Source organism: Hippopotamus amphibius, chromosome 4, assembly GCF_030028045.1.
Source record: "Hippopotamus amphibius kiboko isolate mHipAmp2 chromosome 4, mHipAmp2.hap2, whole genome shotgun sequence".
Taxonomy (NCBI): domain Eukaryota; kingdom Metazoa; phylum Chordata; class Mammalia; order Artiodactyla; family Hippopotamidae; genus Hippopotamus; species Hippopotamus amphibius.
The window spans coordinates 53,162,913-53,190,169 of record NC_080189.1 but is presented as its reverse complement, the minus strand read 5'-3'; the positions used below and the strand labels follow the sequence as shown (position 1 = coordinate 53,190,169).

The following is a 27,257-nucleotide window of genomic DNA, read 5'->3' as shown; positions in this document are numbered from 1 at the left end:
ATTCAATTGTATGCAATGAATTTGAGAAAGATCTATGTCTCATAAAAGGATATGTTAAGTAAAGGTCTTATCATTTAAAAAAAAGTAGAAGAAACAGAATGAAGTCACTAAAGTATAATGTACATAAACAAACTAAATTCTGTCACTAATAACAAATTGAGAAGATTTTTTACCTAAGATAGGAGTCTGCAATATTTTATAGCACCATATAATTATTTGTGGGATTTTTTTTGCAAACAAAACATCTTAAAAGATATCTTAAGAAACATTATTCCTTTAACACATTGTGTACATTTGAAGTGTTCAAGTATTGAGAATTATGTTCCTCATGGAGAAATCTAGAAAACAATATGATAAAGTGTGATACAACTCAAGATCACAAACAATTTTCTATGGATGTTTTTCAGGTTTATAGAACCTAAAAAGTTAGCATGAGCCAGGAAGGTATCTGTTTTCCTGACACTCATCACACGTAAATTTTTCTGAGTGATTTCTTATAGCTGTCCTCCACTACTGTTTTTTGCCTGTCATTGACACATTCATTGTGGAAGATAAAGAGATTAATGTGGGATTTTAAGAAAAAAAGTATATCTTTTTTTAAGAAAATAGAATTGAGCTAGAAATCTGACTTAGAAAAATGAATGCAAAAGGAATATATACTACCAACTGTAAAATAGATAGCCAGTGGGAAGTTGTTGTTGTATAACAAAGGGAGTCCAACTCGAGGATGGAAGATGCCTAGAGGACTGGGACAGGGAGGCTGGGGGGGACTCGAGGGAGGGTGGGGGGGGGAGTCGAGGGAGGGAGGGAATACGGGGATATGTGTATAAAAGCAGATGATTGAACTTGGTGTACCCCCCCCAAAAATAATAAATAAATAAATAAAAGGAATCTAGAGAGTCTACTGGTAGCACAGCACCTGCTGGGAGAAGATACTGTGCGGAGCTAGAAATCGTTCATGGACCTCCAACCCCAGGGAGGGGAGACAGACGTGACCAGCAGAAGAAAAACTATCTTGTAAAAAAGCTCAGGCTTTCTCCTTGCTTTTATATCAATTTCACTGATACTCTGTCTCCGGAAATGACCGTGGCCACTTCAGTTTGCCTAAACAACATTTTTTAAGGAAAATTACACCACCATTCCATCAGAGTAAAAGGTTCCCTAGAGTCACAATAACCTCTCTCACCCCTTAAGCAGACACTATCTCCCCTGACACCTGCTCTCCAACACACAGCACTCTCTCCAATTCCTTCACCCATTTCCAGACTTCAACCTTGACCCACTCTCCTTTGCCTTCTAATTCATCTTCTTACTGCCACTACGGACATAATTAAGACTTTGAGACACTGATCCTTGAGTGCATTCAATTCAATTAAGTAATGGGTAGCAGCCAATTAAGTACCAGTCAAAAGTCAATACTGGAAAATGGGTGTCTCTACATATCCATCCTTAATGATTTGGATCCTGATTCAAGGACAAGTTGGCAGTGCTCGTATACAATTTGGAAATGATTTGAAATAATAAAAAAGATATTAAGCAGCTATTACTTCTGATTACATATCATAAGAGGTCAAATAATTTAACCAAAAAAATACTATCAGAACTAATAATATTGATGACTAGTCACGATCTTTCATTGGTAATAATACCAATAATTCATTGGTAATAATCATATCTCTACCAAGATGTCTATTTTTACTTTTTGACTCCAAGGAAATCCACTTCTTCACCCATCCATACAAATACAGAGGATTTACCATTCCTCTCTTAGTGTTCTAAAACTCCTACTATGGCTATTTTCCTGAGATGTGAAAAATAAAACAGCCTTTGTACTAGAGTGTGTCTCTACCATTTTTGCCTATGGCAACTGACATTACCAAAAAGCTACCCAAATACATAACCAAGTTTGAGAGGGATACCTAAGGCTCTTCACATAGACCACTATTTCAGTTTCAAGATGATAAAGGAGTAATTGTTAGGGACTCCCCCAAAATGAGATATATATATATAATAAATCTAAATAAAATACACTTCATTTTGTATGGCTATTCTATTTTACATACTGTAGAATACACGGCAGATAACATGATATGAATCAGCTCCAGAGTTAGAGAACCTAGATTGAAACTACAGCTCTACCCCTCCTCACTGTGTTACTTTCAGCAAGTTATATAACCTCTCTATACCTCAGTTTCCTATCAAGTGGGATAACAGTTATATTTATAATCACAGGTTGTTTTGAGGATTGAATATATGTAAATTCATATGATTGTCACATCATGAGCAATAAATGTTAGTGACTACTATTATTAGGATTATAATACTGATGAACCAGAGTCTATATAATGGGCGACTTCAACTAACCAGAATACTGGCAGCTGGCAGCTTCAAGATAAAAAGCTAGCTAACCATAAAACAGCGAACTGCATGGTTTAGACTCATTCGCTGCTACTCATCAATTCCAGTTTCCCTTGTCTGAAGAATCCAGAGTCATAGTTCACCACAATCAAAATAAAAAGATCTTGTTCCCAGGGTATTCTGATTAATTGAGGTTTTATGTTTAAATTCTTTATAAAATTTATGTCAAACACAGAAAGTTCTCCCTAAACAAAGGGGCAAATTTTGAATTTCATTTTTAAATGAATTGGAAATAAATGTAAGTGAAAGATGATATTAATATGTTTTATTAAAGGAACAAATAAAAAGTATATGTTTTTTCCTGCTTCAAGCCTTTCTTGGTAACCTTCGAAAAAAAAGGTTTAAATAGAACTTTAAGATCAGGTTTACGCACCTCTCTGATAGGAATAAGACTGCCTTCAGTGAGACACAGAAAGTCTTGCAGATAATATAAATTTTGTTTTAATAAATTTATTTATTTATTCATCCATTTCATTGGCTGTGTTGGGTTCTCTCTGCCACGCGTGGGCCCTCTTTTTAGCTGCGGTGAGTGGGGGCCACTCCCCGCCGCAGCGCGCGGGCCCCCCACTGCCGTGGTCTCTCCCTTTGCGGAGCACGGGCTCCAGGCACGTGGGCCCCAGTAGCTGCAGCACATGGCTCAACAGCTGTGGCCCACAGGCTCCAAAGTGTAAGCCCAACAGCTGTGGCGCAGGGGCCCAGCTGCTACGCAGCATGTGGGATCCTCCCAGAGCAGGGACCGAACCCATGTCCCCCGCACCGGCAGGCAGACCCTCAACCACTGCGCCACCCAGGAAGCCCACAAATTATTATCTTAAGGAAAGATCACTAAAATGTATTTCATTTTACTGTAAATATAAAATTGCCATCAAGAGCAAAATCTAAACTGTGAGAGAGTGTATAGGATAAATGACCTGGTTTCTTCAACAAATATCAATAAATGGTAAGGAAGAATAAAAAGAGAAAGACAAGCGGAAACCAATGCATTAAAAGAGACTTTTAAAAACTTATTTTAAAAAAAACCTAAATAGGCAAAACTAAACTCTAGGACATGCTTGGGTGATAAAACTATAAACAAAAGTAAGGAAAGAGTAACAACAAAAGTCAGGATAGTGTTTACACATCTTATAAGAGGAGGAGGGAGGGACCTGGGTTTTGGAAGCAGCACATGGAAAAGGGGGCCAAGGTCTATTTCTTGAACTGGATAGTGGTTATAGGGTGTTCACCCTTTAGTCATTTTTGTGTTAGTGTTACATTTTACAATTAAGAAGATTTTAAAAATAAAATTGCAATGTAAAAGATTCACCAAAGTAGCTATTAAGTATTTCTTTTCATGCAAATATCTTCCTTTTCCCACATTCATGCTCACACCCTTAAATCAAACGTATTGCACCTGAATTTTCACAAATAAAGGTTCCATGACACCTGAGCAGAGTTATTTACTAGATTGATTTCTAGCCATTATTTAAATCAGACTTGATAATTGTTTTGATTTTAATTTTGCATCCTCAAGATCAATATGATTATGTTTCTCCCAAATGATAAAAACAAAAAGTTCTTACGTACAGTTTTGCTTTGATCTCATATACCCTTCCAACCACTTCAATCCCAGGGAAAAACCAATTTAGAAAAAAAATTGATAGGCCTCGTAGGGAGGATGTTATGGGCTGAATTTGTATTCCCCTAAAATTCTTGTGTTGAAGTCCTAACCCCTAGTATCTCAGATTATAACTATATTTGAAGATAGAGTTTTTAAAGAGGTAATTAAGTTAAAATAAGGTCATTAGGGTGGGCACAGACCCAATACGACTGGTGTACATCTAAGAAGAAGAAATTAGGATACAGTTACACAAAGAGAGAAGATCATGTGAAGACACAGGGAGAAGACACCATCTACAAGCCAAAGAGAGAGGCCTCAGAAGAAACCAACCCTGTTGACACCTTGATCTTGGACTTCTAGCCTCCAGAACTGTGAGAAAATAAAACAATTTTCTTTGTTTAAGCCACCCTGTCTATGGTACTTTGTTATGGCAGCCCTAGCAAAGTAACATAGAAGGTAAAGGAGGAGTACAAAATTTTAAAGTTTTTTTTTTTTAAGTAGTAGAGGGAAGAAAAAGAAAAATATGAAATGCTATAATTTTACAATTTTACTCAACTCATAATATATAGTTAAAAAGAAAAGCTTAAGAAAATTCTGAGTCATTAGTAAAGAACGGAGAACTAACAGACTCCATGTAAAAAGAAACACCCAAAGAGCTAAGCACGGAGGGCAAGACATGAGGGAAGCGAAAGAACTGGCTACTGACTTGGCTACTGACTTTGAATTGATGGGGCAGGACTCAGCGCTTTCAATATGGTTCCTCGAAAAAAACCCAGAGGAGAATTTTGAGTTACATTTTTAAATGGACTACAACAAACTGAGGTGATAGGTGAGATCAAAGTGGTTTTCTTAATGGGAGAAATTTCTCTGGCTCTAGGGTTTGGATAAAGTTTGGATTTACATTTCTCTGGTTGAATAGCCTTGGGGGTTAGGCAAACTATCAAGGAAGAAAATGCAATTCTCAGGCTGGAAAATCATCAATGGTTGTGTGGTGAAGTCCATGTTCCGGGTGTTATATATACCCATGGAGCCTAATGATCTGAGTGGACTATGCTTTGTTGATTAACATAAGTTTCCTGCAAAGGAATAGCAGTGTAGAAAAAGCAGATAGCTATTTCTGGATCTACCCTCCAAACCTCCATGCTTGTATCTGCATTTCGTCATCCCACTGACAGCCATAAACGGAAATAAATAGTGAACTGCCTGTTTCCTCTCTTTAATTTAGCAAAGGGATAATATACACTCTGCATTCCAAAAAGCATCATACAAAATAGAAAATGAAGTCAAATAAACAAGGATGAGATTAAAAGGAGTCCAGAGATTCTAAATCTAGTTAAATATTGTTTCCAACTTTAAGCAAAATCGCTCCATTTTCTTATGTCATACCAAGAAGAATCCTAACGTGCTTTCTGATGTAAGGCAGTTATACAAATCAATCAACCATTCAATTAGTCAGTTTTAAAATACGTTTAGAATAACTTTCTAGAGGGACTGCCATAATTATTATATCTAGATCATTTGTAAAAATTAACAGATTTTGCTTTCACTGTTTATCCGTTAGAGCTGTATAGACGTATGAAGATTTATTTCCTTGGAGAATGCCCCAATGTCTGGAATTTGCTTTTGTAGAGGAACAAAATTTGCCACCCCAAAATGTCCCTTTGGCATACAGATTATTTGGAGCTGAAAATAATCAAGACCCCAAAAGACTCAGGAAGAAATTCTGACCTTCCCTAAAACTATCCAAAGAGTGTGGATATCCAGGAAGAGAGGCATCACCACAGACAACTATAGCATGAACTAGGTGTGCAGACAGGGAGGAACCTAGCAAAGTCTGTTGCTGAAACTCGTCTCTGCGTCCCATTGTCTCTGTGTCCCATTGTCTCTGTGTGGCCCAGCAAACCTCTGGTTGACCAAACATTTGCTTTTCCATCTCCATATGAATTGCTTCCCCCTCTTTGAGGTCCCAGACCACTATACTCAACATCTTTTTTTGTCTTTAGCTGAGGATGGTATGTAAGGTGAGGGTTTTCAGCCCTTTTGGTGAATTACTCAGTTCTTCTGGGTCTCTTCCATGTATACATGTTATTGAACTTTTGTTTGATTTTTGTCCTGTTAACCTGTCCCACGTCAATTTAATTCATAGAGCAGCCCGAAGAGGCTAGAAGGGTAGAGGAAAATTCCTTCCTCCCGACACTTTAAAATACTACACACACAAACAGAGAAAGAAAAGATAGTCAACATGTTTATAACTGTTGATGCTGCAGGATGGGTATGTAGGAGTTCACTGTAGTATTCTTTTTACTTCTGTATATGTCTGAAACGTTCCATAATAAAAAGTTTTCTTTTTTTTTTTTTTAGTTAACATATATTTGCAAAATCCAATCCCCTTCCTTTATTACTGGACTAGGACAATGTAATTTATTTTGGTTATTGATAACAGAGTTTATATAAAAAGCTTTATTACAGTAATATATCTAAATTGAAAAGCAGTAAACATAAGCTTTAAGGGAATATAACTTTGGAAAACGTTTACAATATGTTTACTTTTAACAAGCAAGATATAATATTGTAAATATGTATGCTACCAAATCTGTAAAATATGAAAATTTAAATACATGCATGGGACAAAAAAATACTAGAGGGAAATACAACAAAATGAAAACAAAGCTTATCTGTCAGTGATGAGTTTAAGATGATTTTTTCCTTTTTTGATATATTTTTCTCTATTAACAAGTTTTCTAAAGTGAGTATAAATTAAATTTATCATCAGAAAAAGAAAACAAATATATACACCAAAAAACGGCATTATAATTCTGATAAGGCAGAACAGACAGTCTGAATGCTGTTCAGAAGAAAATAAACACTAAAACTCTTTATATAAACATTGGTCCTAAAGAATCTCTTGGGTGGGGTTTGGTCTCATATGCCTCCAACAACATTATCAATAGACATGAAAGACACACACCTTCTTATGCCTATAATAGGAGAAAAAAAATTTTTTTGTATGTAATCTTTTTCAGAGCTTCCCTGACAAGAACCAGTATCTTGAGATTTCTGTCTCCAGGGTTTTAAAACTCCCTGGCACATAACTGTTGACATAATAAGTTCATGATTTCACCAGAGAAATCTTTCCCAAACGAACGCAAAGGGTCCAGGCACCTACTCTGGACCGCAGATTTCACCTCTTGGTTCCCAGCACTAACCTTAAAAGCAAATTTCAGAAACTGTTTTCTGTGACATAATCTAAAAGAGAACTACTTGCAGTAGTATTAATCCCACAAAGCATAACTCCAACAATTCCTGCAGTACAGTAAGAATTCGTTTTCTGGTAACTAAATTTCTTCCCGAAGTCAGTGATACCCTTTCTTGATAAGTTCTGAAATATAAAAGCCCCAAAACTGTATATTAGAAGTATCACTGAAGATTAAGATCATAATCAGTACTTAAAAGATTCTCAAAAGCTTCCCCCAGAGAAAAATTTTACTTACTTTCACTTCCACAGTCTTCCCTCCAGGTTCAACGTGTCTCTCCACATACTCAGAGGACAGCAAATCACTGCAACCAAAAGAAATGATGATCAAAGAGGACCCTGAAAACGTAAATCATTTGAAAATCACCATTAAGTTTACCACATTCCAGCCTGAATGATTCTTTAATCCAGATTTGAAAACAAAAGTAAAGCTTTATAGGTCTCTCTTTCTCTCTCTTACACACGGCCTAACTTCTAAAAGGATATGAGGCTAAACGGACTAAATCACCTGTCACCCCACTGCTTAGAAGAGCTAATTCCACTGATCTAGTTCAGCAATTCTAGGAAACTACCATTATTTTTAAGACATCTTATTCTCCCCTTTTTTACTCTAGCTTTTTTGTGCGTGAAGACTTTAAATTTTTATACCTTACATCCTTCTTTGCTGTGTCTCTTCCCTAACCTTTGAATAGTGAGCTACTCCCAGAAGGCTTAGTCTCCTGTGTTCCTTGGTGCTCTTTTCCTATCTCACAGTATTAAGATACTGTCAATTTTTAAATTTATATTTCCAGTGCAGAGCTTTTTCTTTTCTCAAACTGGAGATGTAACTGCCTACTGGACATCTCTGCTTGAATATCTAACAGGCATCTCAAACTTACCATGCCAAGGCTGAATTCTCTCACCCTCACTCCCCATCACCTGCTCAGCCCACAGCCTTCCACAATAGCTAACATCAACACCATCATTTCAGCTGCTTTGCCCAGAACTTCAAGATTATCAACTCTTCTCACACCCCACTTCCTTGCTTTAGCTTTTTATCAAATACTTTTGGTTTACTACCATACCTTACCATTTCTTATGTGTTACATGTGATATTTTACCTAACAAAATATTAGTTTCTCCCACAAAAAATTAAACAGAGGCAAAGAAAGTTAGGAGAAATGAAAAAGAATATACCTTCAGCATTTTAAAATAATCTTTTTTGAAATCTTCCCTGAACAACCATCACCTTCTTGTATAATTTTTAGATGTTTACATCATCTTAAATACACTTCTCTTTAATTCTATATATGAGGAAAATATTTCCCCTTTAACAGAGGCACCTCAAGTTACAACTCCCATCAACAGTCTTAAAGTCTTTAAATTTTTAAAGCACTAAAATGTAAATAAAATTAACGTTAAGTAAAAATATAAACTTCTAAATCTACGCCCCTATTAACAGACATTCAGCCAACTAAAAAAATTTGTTTCACAATGCTCTGAAGGTCACCAAGTCAAAATTGTTCCAAGCATAAAGAAAAAGATGAATTTATAAGCACAAGGGCTACTACAATAAGCACTATGCCTACGGTTGCTTGGAATGTAAACAGAAAGATCCAACAAGCATTACATTAATGCAGACACCAGAGTCAGTTTCTTATAGTATCTGATGCTTACTTTACCATCTAGGAAACCTATAATTATAGTTTAAGTCCTTGTTTCATTTGTCTTTGGAATACATTTTCCTATTGACTCTACGGGGAAAACAGCTAGAATGCTCTAAGCTGCAAGTTGTAGGAAACACACCTAAAAGTGGCTTAAACAATCAGGACATTGACATATTTCATTTCTTGTTAGATATTCCAGGGCAGGTGTAATGTGAATTTGCTTTAGCAACTCTTCAATTTTGGTAGGTGAACACATTTAAAGTTTATAAAATACAGGCAAAACACTTTTTTAGATGTTTTAAGTATAGATACGTAGCTACTAAGCAAAATTTTGTTAGATGTGGGCAGAATGCATAAGATGTATAAAGTACATGTGAGAAGATCATGTGTGTATCTCACATTGATAGAAAGGGATGGATGCCCAAATGATACATAACATTTTTAAGGCACCTGTGTAATAAGTGTTTATTATATAAAAATATGTAAGAGACACTAAATATGCACGATATGCTTATATATAAGCACTTAATATTTATGAGGTTTTATTTCAACCACCTATTGGTAACACTCAGGATTTCTCAACTTCCACACTACTGACATTTCAGGCCAGATAATTCTTTGTCTTGGGGAGTATCTTATGCATTGTCACATGGTTAGCAACATCCATGACCTCCACCTACTAGATGCCAGCATCACTCTCTCACACACACACACACACACCAGCCATGACAATCAAAAATGTCTCCAGACATTTTCAAATGTACACTGAGGGGTAAAACTGCCCTGGTTAACAACTGCTACTGACACCCATTCCTGCCCCATGTTTTCTCTGCCCAAAAAGCACAAACAGAATTCACGGTTGTTCATCAAGCTAATTGGCAGGCTGCAGCTCCTGACCAAGCATACTTGTCCCTGTGTCTCTCACATACAGCACGTGGGTATCATTTGCTCAGGCCACCTTCCATCTGAGGGGCGTGCCCAAACCTCAGCTCTGGTCCTTGTAACTACACATCAGCAGGGAAAGCGGGTGCAGCAGAGAGAGAAGCAGGTCTTTAGAACACCATGTACCCCAGGATTAGCTGGAGTGGTCCTTCCACCCCACTTACACCCTATCCTAAGTGTGCTAACCTACCCTTTTCATTCCTCTTGCATCGCACTGTGTGCTTTAACTTGATTTAGCAAATCATTTGATTTGAGGATTGTCATTTGGTCTGTGAGGGCTTGCTGTTTGTTCCCTTACTTCTGTGACAGCTTGCCAGCTGGTATACTTGTAGGCAACCATTGCATCAGAGTAGTTTTCTACTGGACATCAGAGCAGTTCCAGGGTTGGTGCATGTGGTGGCTCAGCACCCTTAATGAGACCAGGGGTACGTCCATCCTTCTGCTCTGCCATCAGAGTGGTGGGTGGCCTGTTCTTGTAACTGGCCCCTCTCATGACTCTAACACAGCTGCTGCAGTTCTAAGCATCTCACGCAGATAAAAACATCCCAAGGTGAAAAAGCCTTGTATTTCTTTACAAGAGTCAGCAAATGTCCCAAAAAGTCCCTAGCATTCCTCTTCTCAAGTATGTTTTGCCAGGATTATATTACTTGGCCATGTCAAAGCCAATCTTTTGACAAGAACATGTGTCTCTGAACAATCAAGATTCGCCTCCTCCAGGGCCTCCCACGAACACCACAACTACTCAGAGAGAGATGAACAACACTACAGGGTGGAGAGAAACCGCTGTTGTATAGCCAACAGACAGTTGTCTTTTTTGTTTAATATAATTTTTACCACGGGTATGTCAAATACTTCACAAATTTCCAAAGGCTTCCAACAAAATAGTGAAGCTTCATGGTGAAGATCTGCCTGAAGCGAAACTTGTCATTGCTCCACCATCCGCATCCCACTCTTTATCTAAGACCACACCCTCAATGGGAGAGTTACCAGCAAGATGTCTGCAAAAAACTGCCCCCCAACCTTGCTAACAGTCTCTAACAACTTCTCCAGCAGTGAGAGAGAAAAATTACCCTACAGAGGCAGTGTTTATTAGCAGAGCCAGCCAGGTTTCCTCTCTTGAGAATATGAACTAGTAAATTCAGAAAAAAAATAAAATCATTTATTGGATGAAGGAAAGAGAAAAAGAAAGTCAAAAATAAGCAGTCACTTGAGAGAAACTGAGCTGTGTCAGTGGTGAATCCTGTTGCCCCCAAACTGGTTCCTCTCTCGGTGGATCTGAAGCCAAAAGACACAACCAAGCCAAAGAGCAGGAGAAGGAAGAACTTATTACTTGCAGCAAGTAAGGAGAACACCGGGGATCTTTCCCAAAGCAGTGTCTCCCCCAAGAGCAAAACTGGGGAAGTTTTAAGCTAAGCGTACATGCACATTTATGGAGGAGCCTGAGAGGAAGAAAATTCGACAAAGAATTTGGGGCAACTGTCAATAAAGTCCACGCTTTAGTTGACTGAAGTCATGAGGATTAGAAAAGGTCAACATCATCATTCCATAGGTTCCAGCTGACCTGGTGGTTGAGCACTAGCTCTAGCGGGGGTTAAATCTGCAAAAAAAGCTAGAGAAAGTACTTAAGGCTAATTTTTATCATTGAAACAGAACTGGGAGTCTTTACAGCTGATTTATCATCTTTGCTATTGTTACTTCTCTTGCCTGAAAACAGTTTATTCTTTTGTTCCCTTAAAATCATTATTATTGAGAGCTATTCAAGGGCAAGCACTATGGCCAGGCTTAGATCACAAAGGACTTCTGTGTCAAAAAGCTATATCTAATTCTTTTCCTCCAGGGACCACCCCACCCCCCACCTTATCTGCTTACAAAATCTGAGTAGAAGCCCCAAATCTCCACTGCTTAAGCCACTGGATCCAGACCTGCCCAGCCCTGATGTTGGATACCTTTCTCCTTCACTGACATGTGAGTAAACCCCCATTATTGGAGCCAGCATGAGTGAGATCAAAGGCAACAATGTAAAATACTGCTTAGAAGGGGAGGAACTGTATAGTAGTAGGGGTAATAAAAATAACAATAATAATTTTTTTAAAAACAGTTTTTGAGTCTTTCAGGTTTTCAAATTTCAAAGGAATATTTTTCTTTGAATCATAAAATCTAGGAATTAAGAGAATATGAGTCACCACATGAATGTAATTACAGCAAAGAAAAGCCTCTGCTCAGGAATTACGCAGCTATTTCAATCAAGCCTCTACACCTACCAGTATTGCTGGAAACGGCTCTATGTAATTTAAACCAAAAACAGCCCATGCAATTTGGTTTTGTTTGTTTGTGGTATTGTAGAAGTCTGCTAAGTATTGTTATTTTAATTATTGGGCTGAAAAATCTTCTATTTAAAATGTCATTTTTTCCTCTACTGAAGCATAGAATCCTTACTACCAGCAACTAAGAACTTCAGTAAAAAATTCTGAAGCCTCCTAAAGTAGAGAGAATCAAAATTACCCTAAATTCTATTTTTTTTAGATTATCATTGTTTATCATTAAGTAGGAATTTACTTAATTTTAAATGTAGGAAAATGGAGGATCTTCTTAACACATGGGAAATTTTATCTGATCAGGTGGTATTTACTCCATGTTCACAGCTTACTCAAAACTGATATGTGAATGCTTCCGTGAATTTTGATAGAAGTGAAAATCACTTTCAGTCAAATGCTAAAGCCACTCATTTTCTTTCTTTCTTTTTTTTTTTTAATCAATGCCCAAACTTTATTTTTTTTATTCACTATTTTCTTTGAGGTACACCAAGTTCAATCATCTGTATTTATACACATATCCCCGTATTCCCTCCCTCCCTCCCTCCCCCCCACCCTCCCCATCCCAGTCCTCTAAGAACCCACTCATTTTCTAAAGGAAATAAGGAGATGTTCTAAAAATTAGAAATGTATTCTGAGGCCCTTTTAAAAAATTTATTTGCATGCTATAATATGCCTTGAATAAGTAAAACAAATACAATGTAAACATTTTCAGTCATAATAATGATTATCCTTTTTCTATCAGGCAACTGTCATGAATCAGAGGCAGCTGGTATAATATAAAGGTTTTGGAATTTAAAAACAAAAGCAAATATTTTGATTTCCTATCCAAACTCTGCTGTTTACCAGCTTTGTGACCTTGGCCAAGTTATTTAATCTTTCTGAACACAATTTGCCCACGTCTAAATGGAAGATAATAAAAATTTCTTTATAAAGTTGGAATGGTATTAAATCAGAACATATGTGAAAGGGCCAAATCCTGATTTCAGTTATCCCACTCCTTATTCATCATCTCCTAACCATCTTTCTCTAGAACTCTCACTTTGTTTGTGTTACCAAAACATAACACAATGATCATAGTTAACACTGCCAATGAAAGAAATCAATATCATGTGCTCCTGAAGTGATGCACTGAGGAGGATAAATCGTTCACAGTATCCCACTAAAAATTCATAAGAAATAAACAAATGAACAGAGAAACCTGAATCAGCAATAGATTTTCAAAGAAATAGCCTCAGAGCAAAGATCTAATCCAAAGTGCTGCCAATCAAATGTGACCTCAAGGAAAAGATCAAATCGAGCGTATGGTTGTAAGACCCTTTGATAAGACCTCTGAAGGACTTAACACTGTTTTGCCTAGACTATATCATCTATATTACAAAAGTTTCTAAGATTCTTCAGAGTCTGCCTATTATTGATAGATCCTCAGCTACACCAAAAAATTTCTAAGAATCTTAAGGTATGACTCATAGATATTCTCATCTAAACAAAAAGACTTCTAAGAATCTTAAGGGCATCTTAACTCACAGTCCACAGTAGAGAAAGGCCTGTCTCAAGAAGATTTGTGGATGTGGTTTTGTCTGATGGGGTAAATCCCAATAAGATTCACATGAAACCCACCAATGGAACCATCACCAGCTTGGATTAAAATGGACAAGTCAATTCAAACCTTTCACAGTCAGGAAGCAGACATAGAAAGATACTTAGATTAAGGCCTGGGTCATTTTTCATGGAAAAGAAATGGTGACCCAAAGGGTGGAGCCAAGAACCATAGGCAACCACTACCAGGAAGCAGAACAGAGCTTTACTCAACATACATTCTCTTTCCCAAAACAGACGAACGGGTGATATACAATCTGGGCTGAATATCAGAATTTCAAAGGACCAGTGATAGCTAGGTACCTCCTATTTCTCTCATTTTTAAATAGGAATATCTACTGCAATCATCCTGTTCTTATCTCCACATTGTATATTGGGTGTATATGGAAGAGATAACTTGTCATTTTAGTTCAAAGGTCTGTACCTGTGTTACTTCATCTAAAAAGCCTTAATTAGATTGAGATGATAAGAATTTGAACCTTCAGTTCGAGCCTGATAGTATAATGGAATGAGATTTTTCAGGAATCTTTGGAGGAATGTAGTGCATTTTATGTATGTGAGAAATAAATTTGCGGTCAAAGGATAGACTGTGATTGAACAAAGATGTCTACAAATGCTTTGTGACTCTTCTCATGGTAAAGTGAAGACCATTTCTCCTCTCCTTGCATCTGAGCTGGTCCTATATCAAACACAATGAGATAGAAGTGATATCATGTTACATCTGAGATCTGCAACTTCCATTTCCATGCATGTGGAACTCTCCATCTTTGAATATTTGACATAACAAGACACCTGTAGAGGAGAACCAAAGTCCCTAGCTGACAGCCCCCACTGAATCTCCAGCCAGGGCTGGCACTAATTTCCAACCGTGTGACTGAGCCCATTTTGGATCTTCCAGATGTAACAGTGCCCCAGCAAATACCACATGAAGCAAAACTGCCCAGTCAACCCACAAAATTGTACAAAATAAAACACTGTATGGCAATAGGCCAATCATGCCTTCCTATTCGAACATGCAAGGATTGTTATACTGCACAAAATTAACATCATGTTTTCCGTAGAGCAGTCTACAGGGAATTCCCTGGCAGTCCAGTGGTTAGGACTCTGCGCTTTCACTGCTGGGGCCCGGGTTCAATCCCTGGTGGAGGAACTAATATCCCACAAGCTGCGCAGTACGGCCTAAAAAAAGAGCCGTCTCCAAATGAGCACAGTGTAAATTGTTTTGGATATTATTAACACACAGACAATTTAGGAATTTTCGACATTATGATAGCGCGAACGCTATATGCATGCAGTAGAAACCATACTTCAAATTTTGAATTTTGATCATTTCCTGGCCTTGCGGTATGCTCTACGATACTCTCTCGTGATGCAGTGAGCAGCAGCCCCAGTCAGCCACGCATTCACAACCGTAACCAACCAATACACTTACAACCATGCCGTACCCATGCAACCTTTCTGTTTTTCACTTTTAGTACAGCGTTCAATAAATTGCATGAGATATTCAACACTTTATTATAAAACAAGTCTTGTGTTAGATGATTTTTCCCAATTGTAGACAAATGTAAGTGTTCTAAGCACATTTAAGGTAGGCTAGACTAGGCAATGATGTTCGGTAAGTTGGTGTATTAAATGCATTTTCAACTTACAATATTGTCAACGTACGATGGGTTTATTGGAACATAACCCCATCATAAGTCGAGGAAAATCTGCAAAAGAATCATAAAAGCTTCAAATATGACTATAATCCACCCAGTGAAATAGTAAAAAGCCCCATAGGTCATGGGTCACAATGGAAAATTAAGGGATTTCATTAAGTATTTAAGCCATGAAAAGCTTTTCAGAGAACAGAACTGGGAAAATGGAAAATTTAAGGACCCAAATTTCATTATTTTATTTTATTTAAGAGGAATAAAAAATTACAAGCTTAGAAAATTCTTTTTAAAGAACACATTCTTCCCATTCTCTCCATTCTAAGCATCGTTCCCCCATTTCATCTTCTCTCTTTTTTTTTCTTACTCTGTCTAGCCAAGCATTAACCTTCCAGATCCTTTTGGCAAACTAATGTCTTTGCTGGGAATCCTCACTACAGAAAATGGATAAATGTCCGGAACTTTCATACCACTAAGAATTAATCATCCAGTTTTTAGCTTTGTTTTATGCAAAAACTGTTATTTATATCCTCAGAATGTAATAACTAGTACTTAAAATTCCTGTTTTGTTTGAACTAAATTAAAGGGAAACTACAAATATGAATTAAAAGCCTTTCCAAGGTCTGCCTTTTAGATGAAAGTTTCATTTTATTATTTTCCAATTTGTAAACACAAAAATTCCTTTCCTGTTTATACACACACACGAGATTTTCTGTATGCCCTTGTGGCTACAGGGGAGGCTATTTTAGTTATATTCTACTGAGGAAGTCATAATCTGATGAAAATTTTCAGGGAGCTTTCAGTGTGTATGTCAGAACTAGGACACTTAAAGAAAATGTGATTAGATGAAAGTTCAGATAGGCACTATCATTAACAGTAGCTCTTATCTATAAAATCCTTATTCCTACAAAGGCAAAGGTTTCCAAGCCTGGCTTTGCAGCAGAATCACAATTTTATTAATGACTTGGCATCCCCACACCTACAAAATCAGAATTTCCTAGGTTTATTCTGATATAAAAAATGTTACCAGGATATTAAAGTATAATCAAATTAAGCCTACAAACATTCTAGTAAAATTCTGTTAATATAATGGTGTGTTGGCATATTCTGATCATCGTGACTCATTACCACATTGAAAGTCAAAGATACCAAGGAACACACTACAGCAAAGCAATTAAAAGAAGTCCCTGATAAATCTCACTGCACAGAATAAACAGAGGGGGGAGACATGTTCCCCTCCATTACAACCAAATCAAGGACTGATCGTTTAAGAAGAAAATTGCCAGACTGACTTCAAAATTTACTTAGATTTTGTGTGAGTATCCTAGAAATGGGAGATGTTGGTGTTTTTTATAAAGTTGCAATTTTTAGGTGTGGTTCAAATAAATTATTTATATTAAAGATTAAATTTTTATAATATTAATTCGTTGCAAATCAGCAACACAGAGCTAGCCTCAAATTCTCTCTATTGCCATGTGCCAGTTAAACATCTTTACCTTCTTTATGTCCTTCCTCTCCATATCCACATTCTAGGAGTGAGAGACCATATCCCTTGGCCAGACTTCATCGTCAGAGATCAAGAGCCCAGTGGTCAAAATAAGACTGCTCCCCACCCTCATCTGCATGACCTTATGAGTTGGGGTCAAGTGGGAATTCCAAGTGCTGTCAGTTCCTGGCAAGAGAGCATCTACCTACCATCAAAACTCAGTCTCATCACGGCAATATGCTTTAGAATCATCATGATTCACCTAATCAGGCCTTTTATTCTAGTTCATGTCTGCCATTCTAGTTCACGTAGCCAGCTCAAGAAGCTCAGGCTCCCAAATCATCCCGCATCTGCAGCCCTCTCATCCCCATATGGTTCTGCCCCTTTTCCCATCACATCCCATCTCCAGATATCCTTTGATGATGCCCTCTGGAACTTACACATGGCCATTAGCAAAATCCCCTATTTCCAGTCTCTTCTTTGAATACTTTCTTCACCATCATACTATGAGAACTAGCTCTCCAGTGGAGGAACTTTCTCCTGCAAACCCGTAAGTGGAGGGCTGCACGTTTGGTGAGGAGCAGGGGAGATATCCTTCTTGCTTCTCGTTGCCATGTCCTGCCATTCTCCCTCATTTCACTAAAAGTCACCCCACTTTATATCTCATATTATCAGATTATACCACTTATCATCGATCCTTGTGGTAATTTATTGACTCCTGGTCACTTCCCCTCATTTCCCTGAAGATTTTAACTTTTAGTTTACAATCACACTCGCCAGCACTACTCCTGTTATAATTATTGGTGATTTTGATATCTACTTAGGTGACCCTTCCAATTCTGGCCTCTCAGCTCCTTGACCTCATCTCGCCAATGATTTTCTCCATTCAACATCACCCCTATATCACCCACCCACCCAACATATTCTCAAATTCAAGCATCTCACCCTCTGATCATCTCCATCCATTCTAGCTTTCTCTTTCAAAACCCCATTTCAATCCTTGGACCCCAATAAGACCCATAACCCACAAACTTACTACCATTTCACTGTTCTCACCTCCCCCATGTCTCACTCCCTTTCTTGCTCAGCTTAAATTCAATATTAATAGTCACAGCTTTGCATATCTCCCTACCCATCTCCTAACATGTGATTCTCCCTTTCCTAAACCAATCCTAGTTAAAACAAACTCTTTACGGGCTTCATGCCTGCTCAGTGCAATTGAATGAAGCTGAAGACTAGCATATCATCAGGCCGACTGTCTCACTTTTCACTGACAACCACTAACCTTGAGGGGTTCCTTAAAGCTGCCTAGCAATCATACTCCATTTTCCTAGGACATTTACTCTCCCAACTGTGTCACAATATCATTTCATACCTTCTCCCTCTTTCTTCAAACCTCCAACATCTACTCCCTATCTGTTTTGAGAAGATGACTATGCTCCCTACATCACTGAGAAAAAAACAATCAAAAGGCAAGTTCCATAGACTCCCATCACCACTTCTCTGTACCTCTCAGCATCCCCATTCACATGCTCAGCCTTTCCTCCCGTTCTAGGAATTAGCAGTCCATGTAATTATCCAAAGCTAATCCCCCACACTGGTCACCACAACCCATCCCCTCCTGCCTGCCCGAGGACATGGCACCAGACATCCCTCCCTCTCCTGCATCATCAAATTCCGCCTTTCTACTAGCTCTTTACTATTACTGGATAAACTGTTACTTCTCCCATTTCCAAAAACAAACAAAACAATTCCCTTAACACAATTTCCTGTGCAATGACTACTATATATTTATCTGTCCATTAAGCAAAACCACTCAAGAGAATTACCCATAGTTATTAGCTTTCCTATCTCTCCTCCCTTATCTCTTGAACCCATCCAATCAGATTTTCACCACACCACTTCACCAAAACCACTCTTGCCAAAGTCACTAACTTTCCATGTTGCTATACCTAATGTCAATTCTCAGTCTTCCTATTACTTTACCTCTAAGCAGCATTTGACTCAGCTGATTGCCCCCTTCTCTTGGAAATACTTCCTTGGATTTCGTACCAGGAACCACGCCCTCCTGGTTTTCCTTCTAGCTCTCCTGCTGCTGTTTTTCCATACCCTTTGCTAGTTTCTTCCCACTCCCCAAACCTCTAGCCATTGTAGTGCCTGGAGCTTCAGTCCTTGATCTTCCTCTCACTCCTTTGGTGATTCCATCTAATGTCTCCCCTTGAAACACAACTATATTCTGATGACTCTCTGATTTATGTCTCCAGTTTAGAATTCTCCTCTGAACTCCAGAATCATATATCCAACTCCATACTAAACATCTCCTCCTGTTTATCAAATGAGCAGATCACGCTTAATATGTCCAAACCTGGGCTCCTGATCTGGCTTGACAAACAGGATTTTCCTACAGTCTCCCATCTTCAAAAATGGCTACTCTGTCCTTCCAGTCACCCTGTCCAAAAATCAAGGCGTGATCACCGTTTCCTTAATTCCTCTTACAACCCATATCCAATTGATCAGAAAATCCTGTCAGTTCTGTTTTCAAAATATATCCAGAATATGACCACTTCCATTGCTACCACCTTGGTCTGAGTCACCATGGTATCTTGCCTAGATTATTGTAATGCCTAAGATCTTTTCTGTCAATCTGTCAATGTTTTCCTACTAATCTGTGTGAAGAATAGAACAGTCCCATCCTCAGAGAGAACACAGACTAGTAGGCATTATTATCCACTGTTAATAATGGCCAATTACTGCCATCTTTTGAGAAAGTAATCTTTCAAAATTTAGTAAATGTCTTAAAATTTTGATATTCTTTGCAGCCAGGAATCTAATGAAGGAAAACAACTATATAGAAGTTGTTTATGCCATTTTATAAATAATGTTTATGAGAAAACCTAGCGTTGAAAAGGCTACTAGGGAGCCATTGGCACAAACGCTGTGAGCATAGTTTTGTGGACCTTTGATGGAGGACAGTCTGACAGTACATATTAAATGTGTATCTTTTTTAAACTGCATTTCTGTTTCTGAGAATTTAACCTAAGAAAATAATTTTTAATGTGCACAGATGTTTAGCTATAAAGATTGTCAATACAACATTATCATAGAGACACACTGGAAATAACAGAAAAGCAATTAAATAGGATACAAAAATTTACAACTGAACATTCTGCTAACACTACGTCACTGAAGATATTAAAAGATTTTTCACAATGCCTAAAGAAAAGTTCCAAATTTTGCAAAAGAAAGAAAAATATATATGTATGAAGAAAAAAGAGGAAAAAAAACATACATTAAGATGCTAACAGTGCTTATCTCCAGGTAATTAGTTAACTGCTACAATAGATTCTTATCCAGAATCCAGACATGAGAAAGTGTTGCTATGTCCTAGAAAAGTAAGTATAACCTTTAAAAAGTCTGTAATTCTTTTTTTTTTTTTGAACATGAGACAGACTTTTATTATAGAATCCAGGCCAGGAGCCCTTTTTTTGAGGCAAGAACGTCAGGCTAGGAATTCCTTACTAGCCACACAAACTTCTTGGGCAGAAGAGATTCGTATTTCTTCTAAGCAGTGGGGAAAGCGCTGCCATCTCAACTCACGCTTTTGCTGTGAGTTCAGAATTTGCCAATATCCAACATCTGGAATATCATGCAGGAAACAAAAAGTCTGTAATTCTATTTGCTTTCTTTACTTAATACTCTGTTATCCTATTAAAAATACTGAAACAGACATATCTGTTTTCTGTGAAGCACAAATAATCGTTAAGACAAAAGAGCACTGCTGGCACTTCCATCTTCTCCCATATGCTTATAGATACTAAGCAAAATAAAACCATGACTGTCACATTTCCCATTATAAAACAAAATTGTAGAGTTAATATCTTTTTAAGTTAATATAACCTACCTTCTCTTTCAGCCCCACATCATACCCCAGTTTTCTGAGCTATCTGGAGCCTCCATCTCCAGTCTTTCCCAGGTTCTGCTTCTCGCTACAATTGGAGTCAGCTTTTCCAATTGGTTAAGTCAGTTACCACTAGTCCATTTTTGTTACATCTTCCAAAATTTTACTGATGTGTCTCACCCGCTTTGTTCTTGTGAGCTCATTACACCCTTACTGTCATTATAATGGAGGAAAGATATATGTAAGGGTTGAATCTGCCAGAAATATGTAGGGCATTTGAAATGTTTATTTTTCTATCATGATCACATAATTTTTATGATTGGAAAATTATTAGATTTAACCTGAGCCAAGGAAATCTAGGGAATATGAGTATGAAATAGGCACCAAAGACAGAGAATTATATCTCCCCATGTCTCAAAACTCTAGAAATAAGTCCTTACAAGGTGCCCTTTCTGCTTTCACATACTTCATTCTATTCCATTAGCTGTCATTTCCTTACCTATCTTTCAATACCAAGGGCCATTTCCAGCTAATGAGCAAATGGTAATTACATCAAGTCAAACTATTTTATTTTTTTATGAGCAAATGGTAATTACACAAATTCAAACTATTTTATTTTGGTTCCACCAAAATGACTTTGTTTCTTCACAATTCCAGAATGCTACAATTAATGAGTGGTTCTAAAAAATTATAATAGAACTAAATAGCCAGCTGAATGCTGTCACTTTCAAAACTATCCTCTTGATATCCTCTTCATTTATGCCAGTGATATTGCAATGGCTGAAAACTTTGTTAAAATTTCCCTTTTGGAATTGCCTTCAGAGATGATTTACGTGACATAAGAAAACCAGTCTCATTATTTCCTAAACATATCTTGTAAATAATAAATAGTCCAATCGCCCATCCTAGTGAAAAGATGATTGTGAGTGGCTGTTGGCTACTTCTGAGATTCAGGTTTACCTGTACTTACTGATGTTATGCCACCACTAAAAAGGTTCCAAAAATGTGCTATAGACTTTGATAGCAATCCTCCTCAAAAGATCTAACATTGCTTTGAGCAATAGAGCTGTTATTGTAATAAATGCAATGCCTTCCTGCAGTGACAACTTTGAATGGGACAGCTCACCTGGCTGTACAAGTTTTGAAAAGCTTGTCTAAAAAGAGCCTCATTATCTTATAGTCACTCCTTAAACTGGCTCAAATGAGCAATAAATGGAAAGAAAACTAATCAGGATCTTGACACTATGACCTGCCCCAGAATTAGTTTCTATATTCTAAGAGCTAATAATGAAAACACAAAACTGCAAACATAAAAGTTAAGGATGCTTTGGTCTCCTATTCACTTAGATTTTACAAAATTATCTCTAGGGAAATTTTTTAGGAGTACATTTGTGAGAAATTACTGAACTTTTTGCATTTGAAAACATGCAAAAGGAGATAAAAAAAAAAAGTAAAGGAGAAAGTGTCATATATCTGTATCAGTTGTGCATGTCTATACTCCAAACACAGAGGGATTGATTATCTAAGGTCTTTGTATGTGGCAGCTCTTTCCACAATTATCGGACGAACACATTATATTCCTCTCAATCTAAATTCAGCCACCAACCCAAGAAAATGAAAAAGAGCGTTCTCATTGCTGTTTTTCACGCATAAATTTCAAATTATGTTTTTATTAAAAGAGAAATCACTGCATAACAGTAAGCTTCACGTTCAGTTACTGGGGAATAAGCAGAGATCCTGAAACAAAATAATCTCTACTAATACACACACCCAAATGAAAAGGACCCAAGATATATCCACAAGGCCAACATATTTCCCACATGGCTCTCTCTGGTTTTTGCTCTAATTACAGGCTTCAGTATCAAATGAATTAGGCATTTGGAGGGAATGTTTTAATAAAACTTAAGCATTTCTTTTGCTTATTAAATAAAGAGGCTGGAGAAGGAAGAATCTATGAATATTCGATGCAGATGTACCAAGAAGTATACAATTGTAACAGTTAGCAGGGACTCCATAAATATTAAAAATTGCAATGAAATGAAATGAAATGAAATGAAATTGAAGTAGGAACTAGAGGTTGCACAGGACATTTCTCAAAATGCTTGACAGTCATGTGGGGTTTTTCTTACATGCATATTCTGGGGCCAAGAGGAATGATATCAGGCTGAAAAGATGACTGGCAATCCCAACAGTAGGTAAAACAGTTGTTGTGGCAAGAGGCTGGAGATGAAGAAAACCGGGTTATTACAGTTCAAGCAGAGAGAACCAACAGATGCAGGGAAGAACACAAAACTCATAAAAAAGTATGTGCAAAAAAAAAAAAAAGAGCCATAACTAAACATGGGACGTAGTTAAGTAAGATGTGTTGGGAGCTTCACTTTCCCTCCCATATTCCTCATTTTCATGTGAGGGATCAGCACTGAATTCTTTCCTGGATTCCTCCCCTTCTCCGTATCTTGAAGGAATGAGTTGACCTGGTTAGGTGTACATTGGTTCACATTTCTGAAATGTGTAAAGTTAACCTTTTAAAAGATTGTAAACACTGAGGACCTCCTCTTTTTTCTTTTCCTCTCTGCTCCAAACAATGTGAACACAGAGACTATGAGAAACTGTGTCCATTCCACAGTCCCAAGTCTGTCCTAAATACCAAAGTCTAGACTTTACTGGAGGACATGGAGGCAGGAAGCATTAATAGGATCATTTGGCCTTCTCATTAATGCATGATGTTTTTCAATTCTTTTATCAGTAAAAACAATGATTCTTTGCTCTCCAGCTTCCTGACTATCTCTCAGTGTTTCCAAACTTGGGCAGGTCCTGGGAAACTGGTTCCAAACAAGATCCTGAGAACAAAGGATAATTGAGCAATAAAAGAAATGGAAAGAAGCAAAAGATATGTCTTTGATATTAGCTGAGTTTGAAGAAACAACAGCATATTCCATAATAAAAATCCTCCACAACAAGGGTTGTAGTACTGGGGTATCAACTTGAACCGAGAGAAAAAGAGTCAGAGGCAAGTGAAAAACAACGGCTTAAGTTCTTTCCTTAAAGAAAAGTACAGCAATGAATTGCCTGATTTTGAATTTAGAGCATTAACATGAATTTTATTTTTCACTAATAAAGCAAATGTGTTGAATGGATTAAATCACCAAGGTCCCATCCAACTCTAAAATTCTGACATGGATTTATTGTACTTCATTCAAAAATACATTTACTGAGCCTCTACTACATGTTGGCATAGGAAAGTGTCTAGGGCAAAGAGATAAAAATAGAACTGTCTGGAGATCATTTGAACAGAAGTACAAGGAAAAAAAAACAAGGACAATTCAGGTTGATGAACACTGTAGCAAATACATGCAAGAGAAATCTATTATGTTTGCAGAGGAATCTCTCACACAGAAAAAAAACAGGGTACCAAATTGGGTCTGGAAAGTTCCAGGGAAGGGAGCAGTAGAGTAATTATGAAGCAAAGATGTTCCTAAGAGGAATTTCTAATACAGGTGAGTAACTCACCAAAAGTGGCCAAACCCTCACCTTGAATATCATCTTCAGTTAAAGACAAAAGAGGAGGTTGGGGATGAGGGTTAGAATTAGGAAGGCAATTGCCATGGAGAGGGAAAAGCAGATGTTGGGTAAACAGGTGTTTGCTGGGCCCTGCAGAGACACAGAGAGGAATTTTTAAACAGACTCTGCTAGGTTCCTCCCTGTCTGCACCTCCAGTTCACACTATAGCTATCCGTGGTGATGGCTCCTTTCCTGGGGCAGGGTCTCTATCTAGATTCTTTTGGGCAACTTTAGGGAAGGTCAAAGCTTCTTTTGGGTCTTGATTATTTTCAGTTCCAACTGATTTGCACGACAAAGAGATATTTTGGGGTGGCAAACTGTATTCCCCGACATTATCTTATTGAAATCTCTGGGACTGAACTGACTCTGGACATTTTTCTCCTTTATTTAATGCTTTATAATTTTTTCAGAATTTTAAAATATTATATTTAATAAGTGAAAAATCATTTTGAGATAAGAGTTTTAAAAGAGAAACTCAAAATTAAAACTATGTTCTGTATCTGTACTTTATTTTATTTCTGAATTGACCTTTTCTTGTATTTTTTCATAAAGTTACACATTACTATTTCCTCTTTTGAGAGCACTTCATATTTCAAAGCTTCTATTATGAAAAGCATTTTATATAAATACCATATTTCATCAGTTTAAAATAACATCTGCTGAACAAAAATAAAAGTTATATACCACTCACCAACTCTAGCCTTAGATTTTGCAATTTATGATCAATGTCATGATAAACAAATCCCATTCACCCAAACTTTAGTTATCCAAATAGCACATGGAAGAGTATACTTGGAAAAGTTGTGTTCCAGAATAGAGGATATGTCAAACCCTGGACAAGTAATTTACCGCCCATGAACTTCAATTTAAGATGGGAAATAAGCTAACTCCCTATTTTAAAATAAGAAAACTGAGGGTCAAAGAGGTTAAGGGATTTCCCAGAACTCGTAACCTGTTAGTAGCCATTAAAACTTTAAGAAGAGGCTTCCAATGAGAACAACTGGCAGGCCTTTCAGAAAAGTAAAGCTGGAGACCTACTTCACACTAATACCTATATAAATTCTAAATGGGTTAAACTGACAATTATTAAAAATAAAAACAAAAGTAGTAGGAGAAAACTTGAATGACTATTTCCTCAATTTCCTCAATGAAGAAGACCTTTCTAAAACCAAAACTGAAAATAAAACATATAATAGATTTTGCTATATAAAAAATTTAAGTAGTCCCTTTGACAAACTACACCAAATTCAGTTAATAATAAATGACACACAGAGGGTAAAGAGCGAAGGGTAAATTATTTGTAGAATGTATAGGATGGCCATAAAATGTGGAAACATAGATAATATTATTTGATCATGAATTATAATACCTATAAATCATTCATTATATATTCTTCTGTGTTTCCAGACTTGGTGACGATCCTATATACCAATCAGTTAATATTCTTAATGTATAAATCAGCAAGAAAAAGGTGAACACCCCAATAGAAAACAGGCAGAGTACATGAAGTGATTCATAAAATGCCTACAAATGGTCAATAAACATTTCAAAAGATATGATTAACATTTCCAGAATCAAAGAATAAAGAAAAGAACATTAAAAGAACAAAAAAAAGGAACCTATCATAGGCAAGGATTTTGAAAGATTAATGAAGTTATAGGAAAGCAGACTAATATTGAGAGAGTAAATTTTTTGGGGGGCCGCACAGCATGGCATGTGGGATTCCACTTCTCCAACCAGGGATTGAACCCACGCTCCCTGCACTGGAAGTGCAGAATCTTAACCACCGGACCACCAGGGAACCTCTCTACGAGGGTGAGTCAAAAATTATCCATACTCCAGTTATACTAAAACTTCTGTAAATTCTACAGCCAGAGTGTGGATAATTTTTGACTCACCTTCGTAGATGGCAATTTGACAATATGCATCATAAATAAAGGATGTATCTGAATAAAATAAAATAATTGGTCAAGAACACTAACATACATGAACAAGGATATTCATATATATTAGCAAAATATTAGAAACAATCAAAATATCCACTAATAGCTTAATTATTAAATAAATTATAGAACACCATACACTGGCATACTATGTAACTACTAAAAATGATGATACAAATCTACTTTCAATATGGAAATATTTATTAAAGTTAGAAAATTAAAAAAAAAAAAAAGCAGGCCACCGAACAGTACAAATTTTGTCCTTTTTACACATGTAACAGGGAACACTACTATTCTTTTTTAACAGTTGGCAGCAGTCCAGCAACAGGGCAGGACATGAGGAGAAAACTGAGAAAACACAGCCAAAGAGGAATACCTAGAGGCAGAGATGCTCAAGGAACTTCCATTTTTACTTTTATTAAAACAAAATATCAAAAATAGAATATCAAAAATATATTCATGTTCATTGAAGCATTATGTACAATAGCCAAGACATGGAAACAACCCAAGTGTCCACTGACAGATGAATGGGTAAAGAGAATGTAAATGTATACAATGGAATATTATTCAGCCATAAAAAAAGAAGGAAATCTTGCCATTTGCAACAATATGGATGGACCTTGATGCTAAGTGAAATAAGTCAGAGAAAGACAAATACTGCATGCTATCACTTTTATGTGGAACTTAAAATAAAACCCTAACCTTTCTTATTCCTGCTTTTATCTTTTACTTTTTAAAAATGTATTTAATTTTTTTCTTATATATTACACATAAATAATTTTATTTACAATGTATACATGTGATGTATTTATTTGATCTATTTATTTACAAATACACATTGCCCTGTATATGTGTAATCTAAAATTTTACTTTTTAAATAAATCTTGTGAAAGACCCTGCCAAAATAAATGACAAAGGAAATTTCTACATGAATGTATTACAAACTCACA

The 27,257-nt window shown here is 36.9% G+C and overlaps 1 protein-coding gene across 15 annotated transcripts in view; it reads right to left on the bottom strand.

The window, feature by feature from the left end:
* The window catches only part of ADAM22 (ADAM metallopeptidase domain 22), a 215,177-nt gene that overhangs the window by 102,927 nt on the left and 84,993 nt on the right, over positions 1–27,257 (bottom strand). For all 15 annotated transcript variants that reach the window (XM_057731544.1, XM_057731549.1, XM_057731551.1 and 12 more), the window contains one exon: positions 7,507–7,573. In XM_057731544.1, the coding sequence (XP_057587527.1) occupies positions 7,507–7,573 (67 nt within the window). The remainder of the gene's footprint in view (positions 1–7,506; positions 7,574–27,257) is intronic.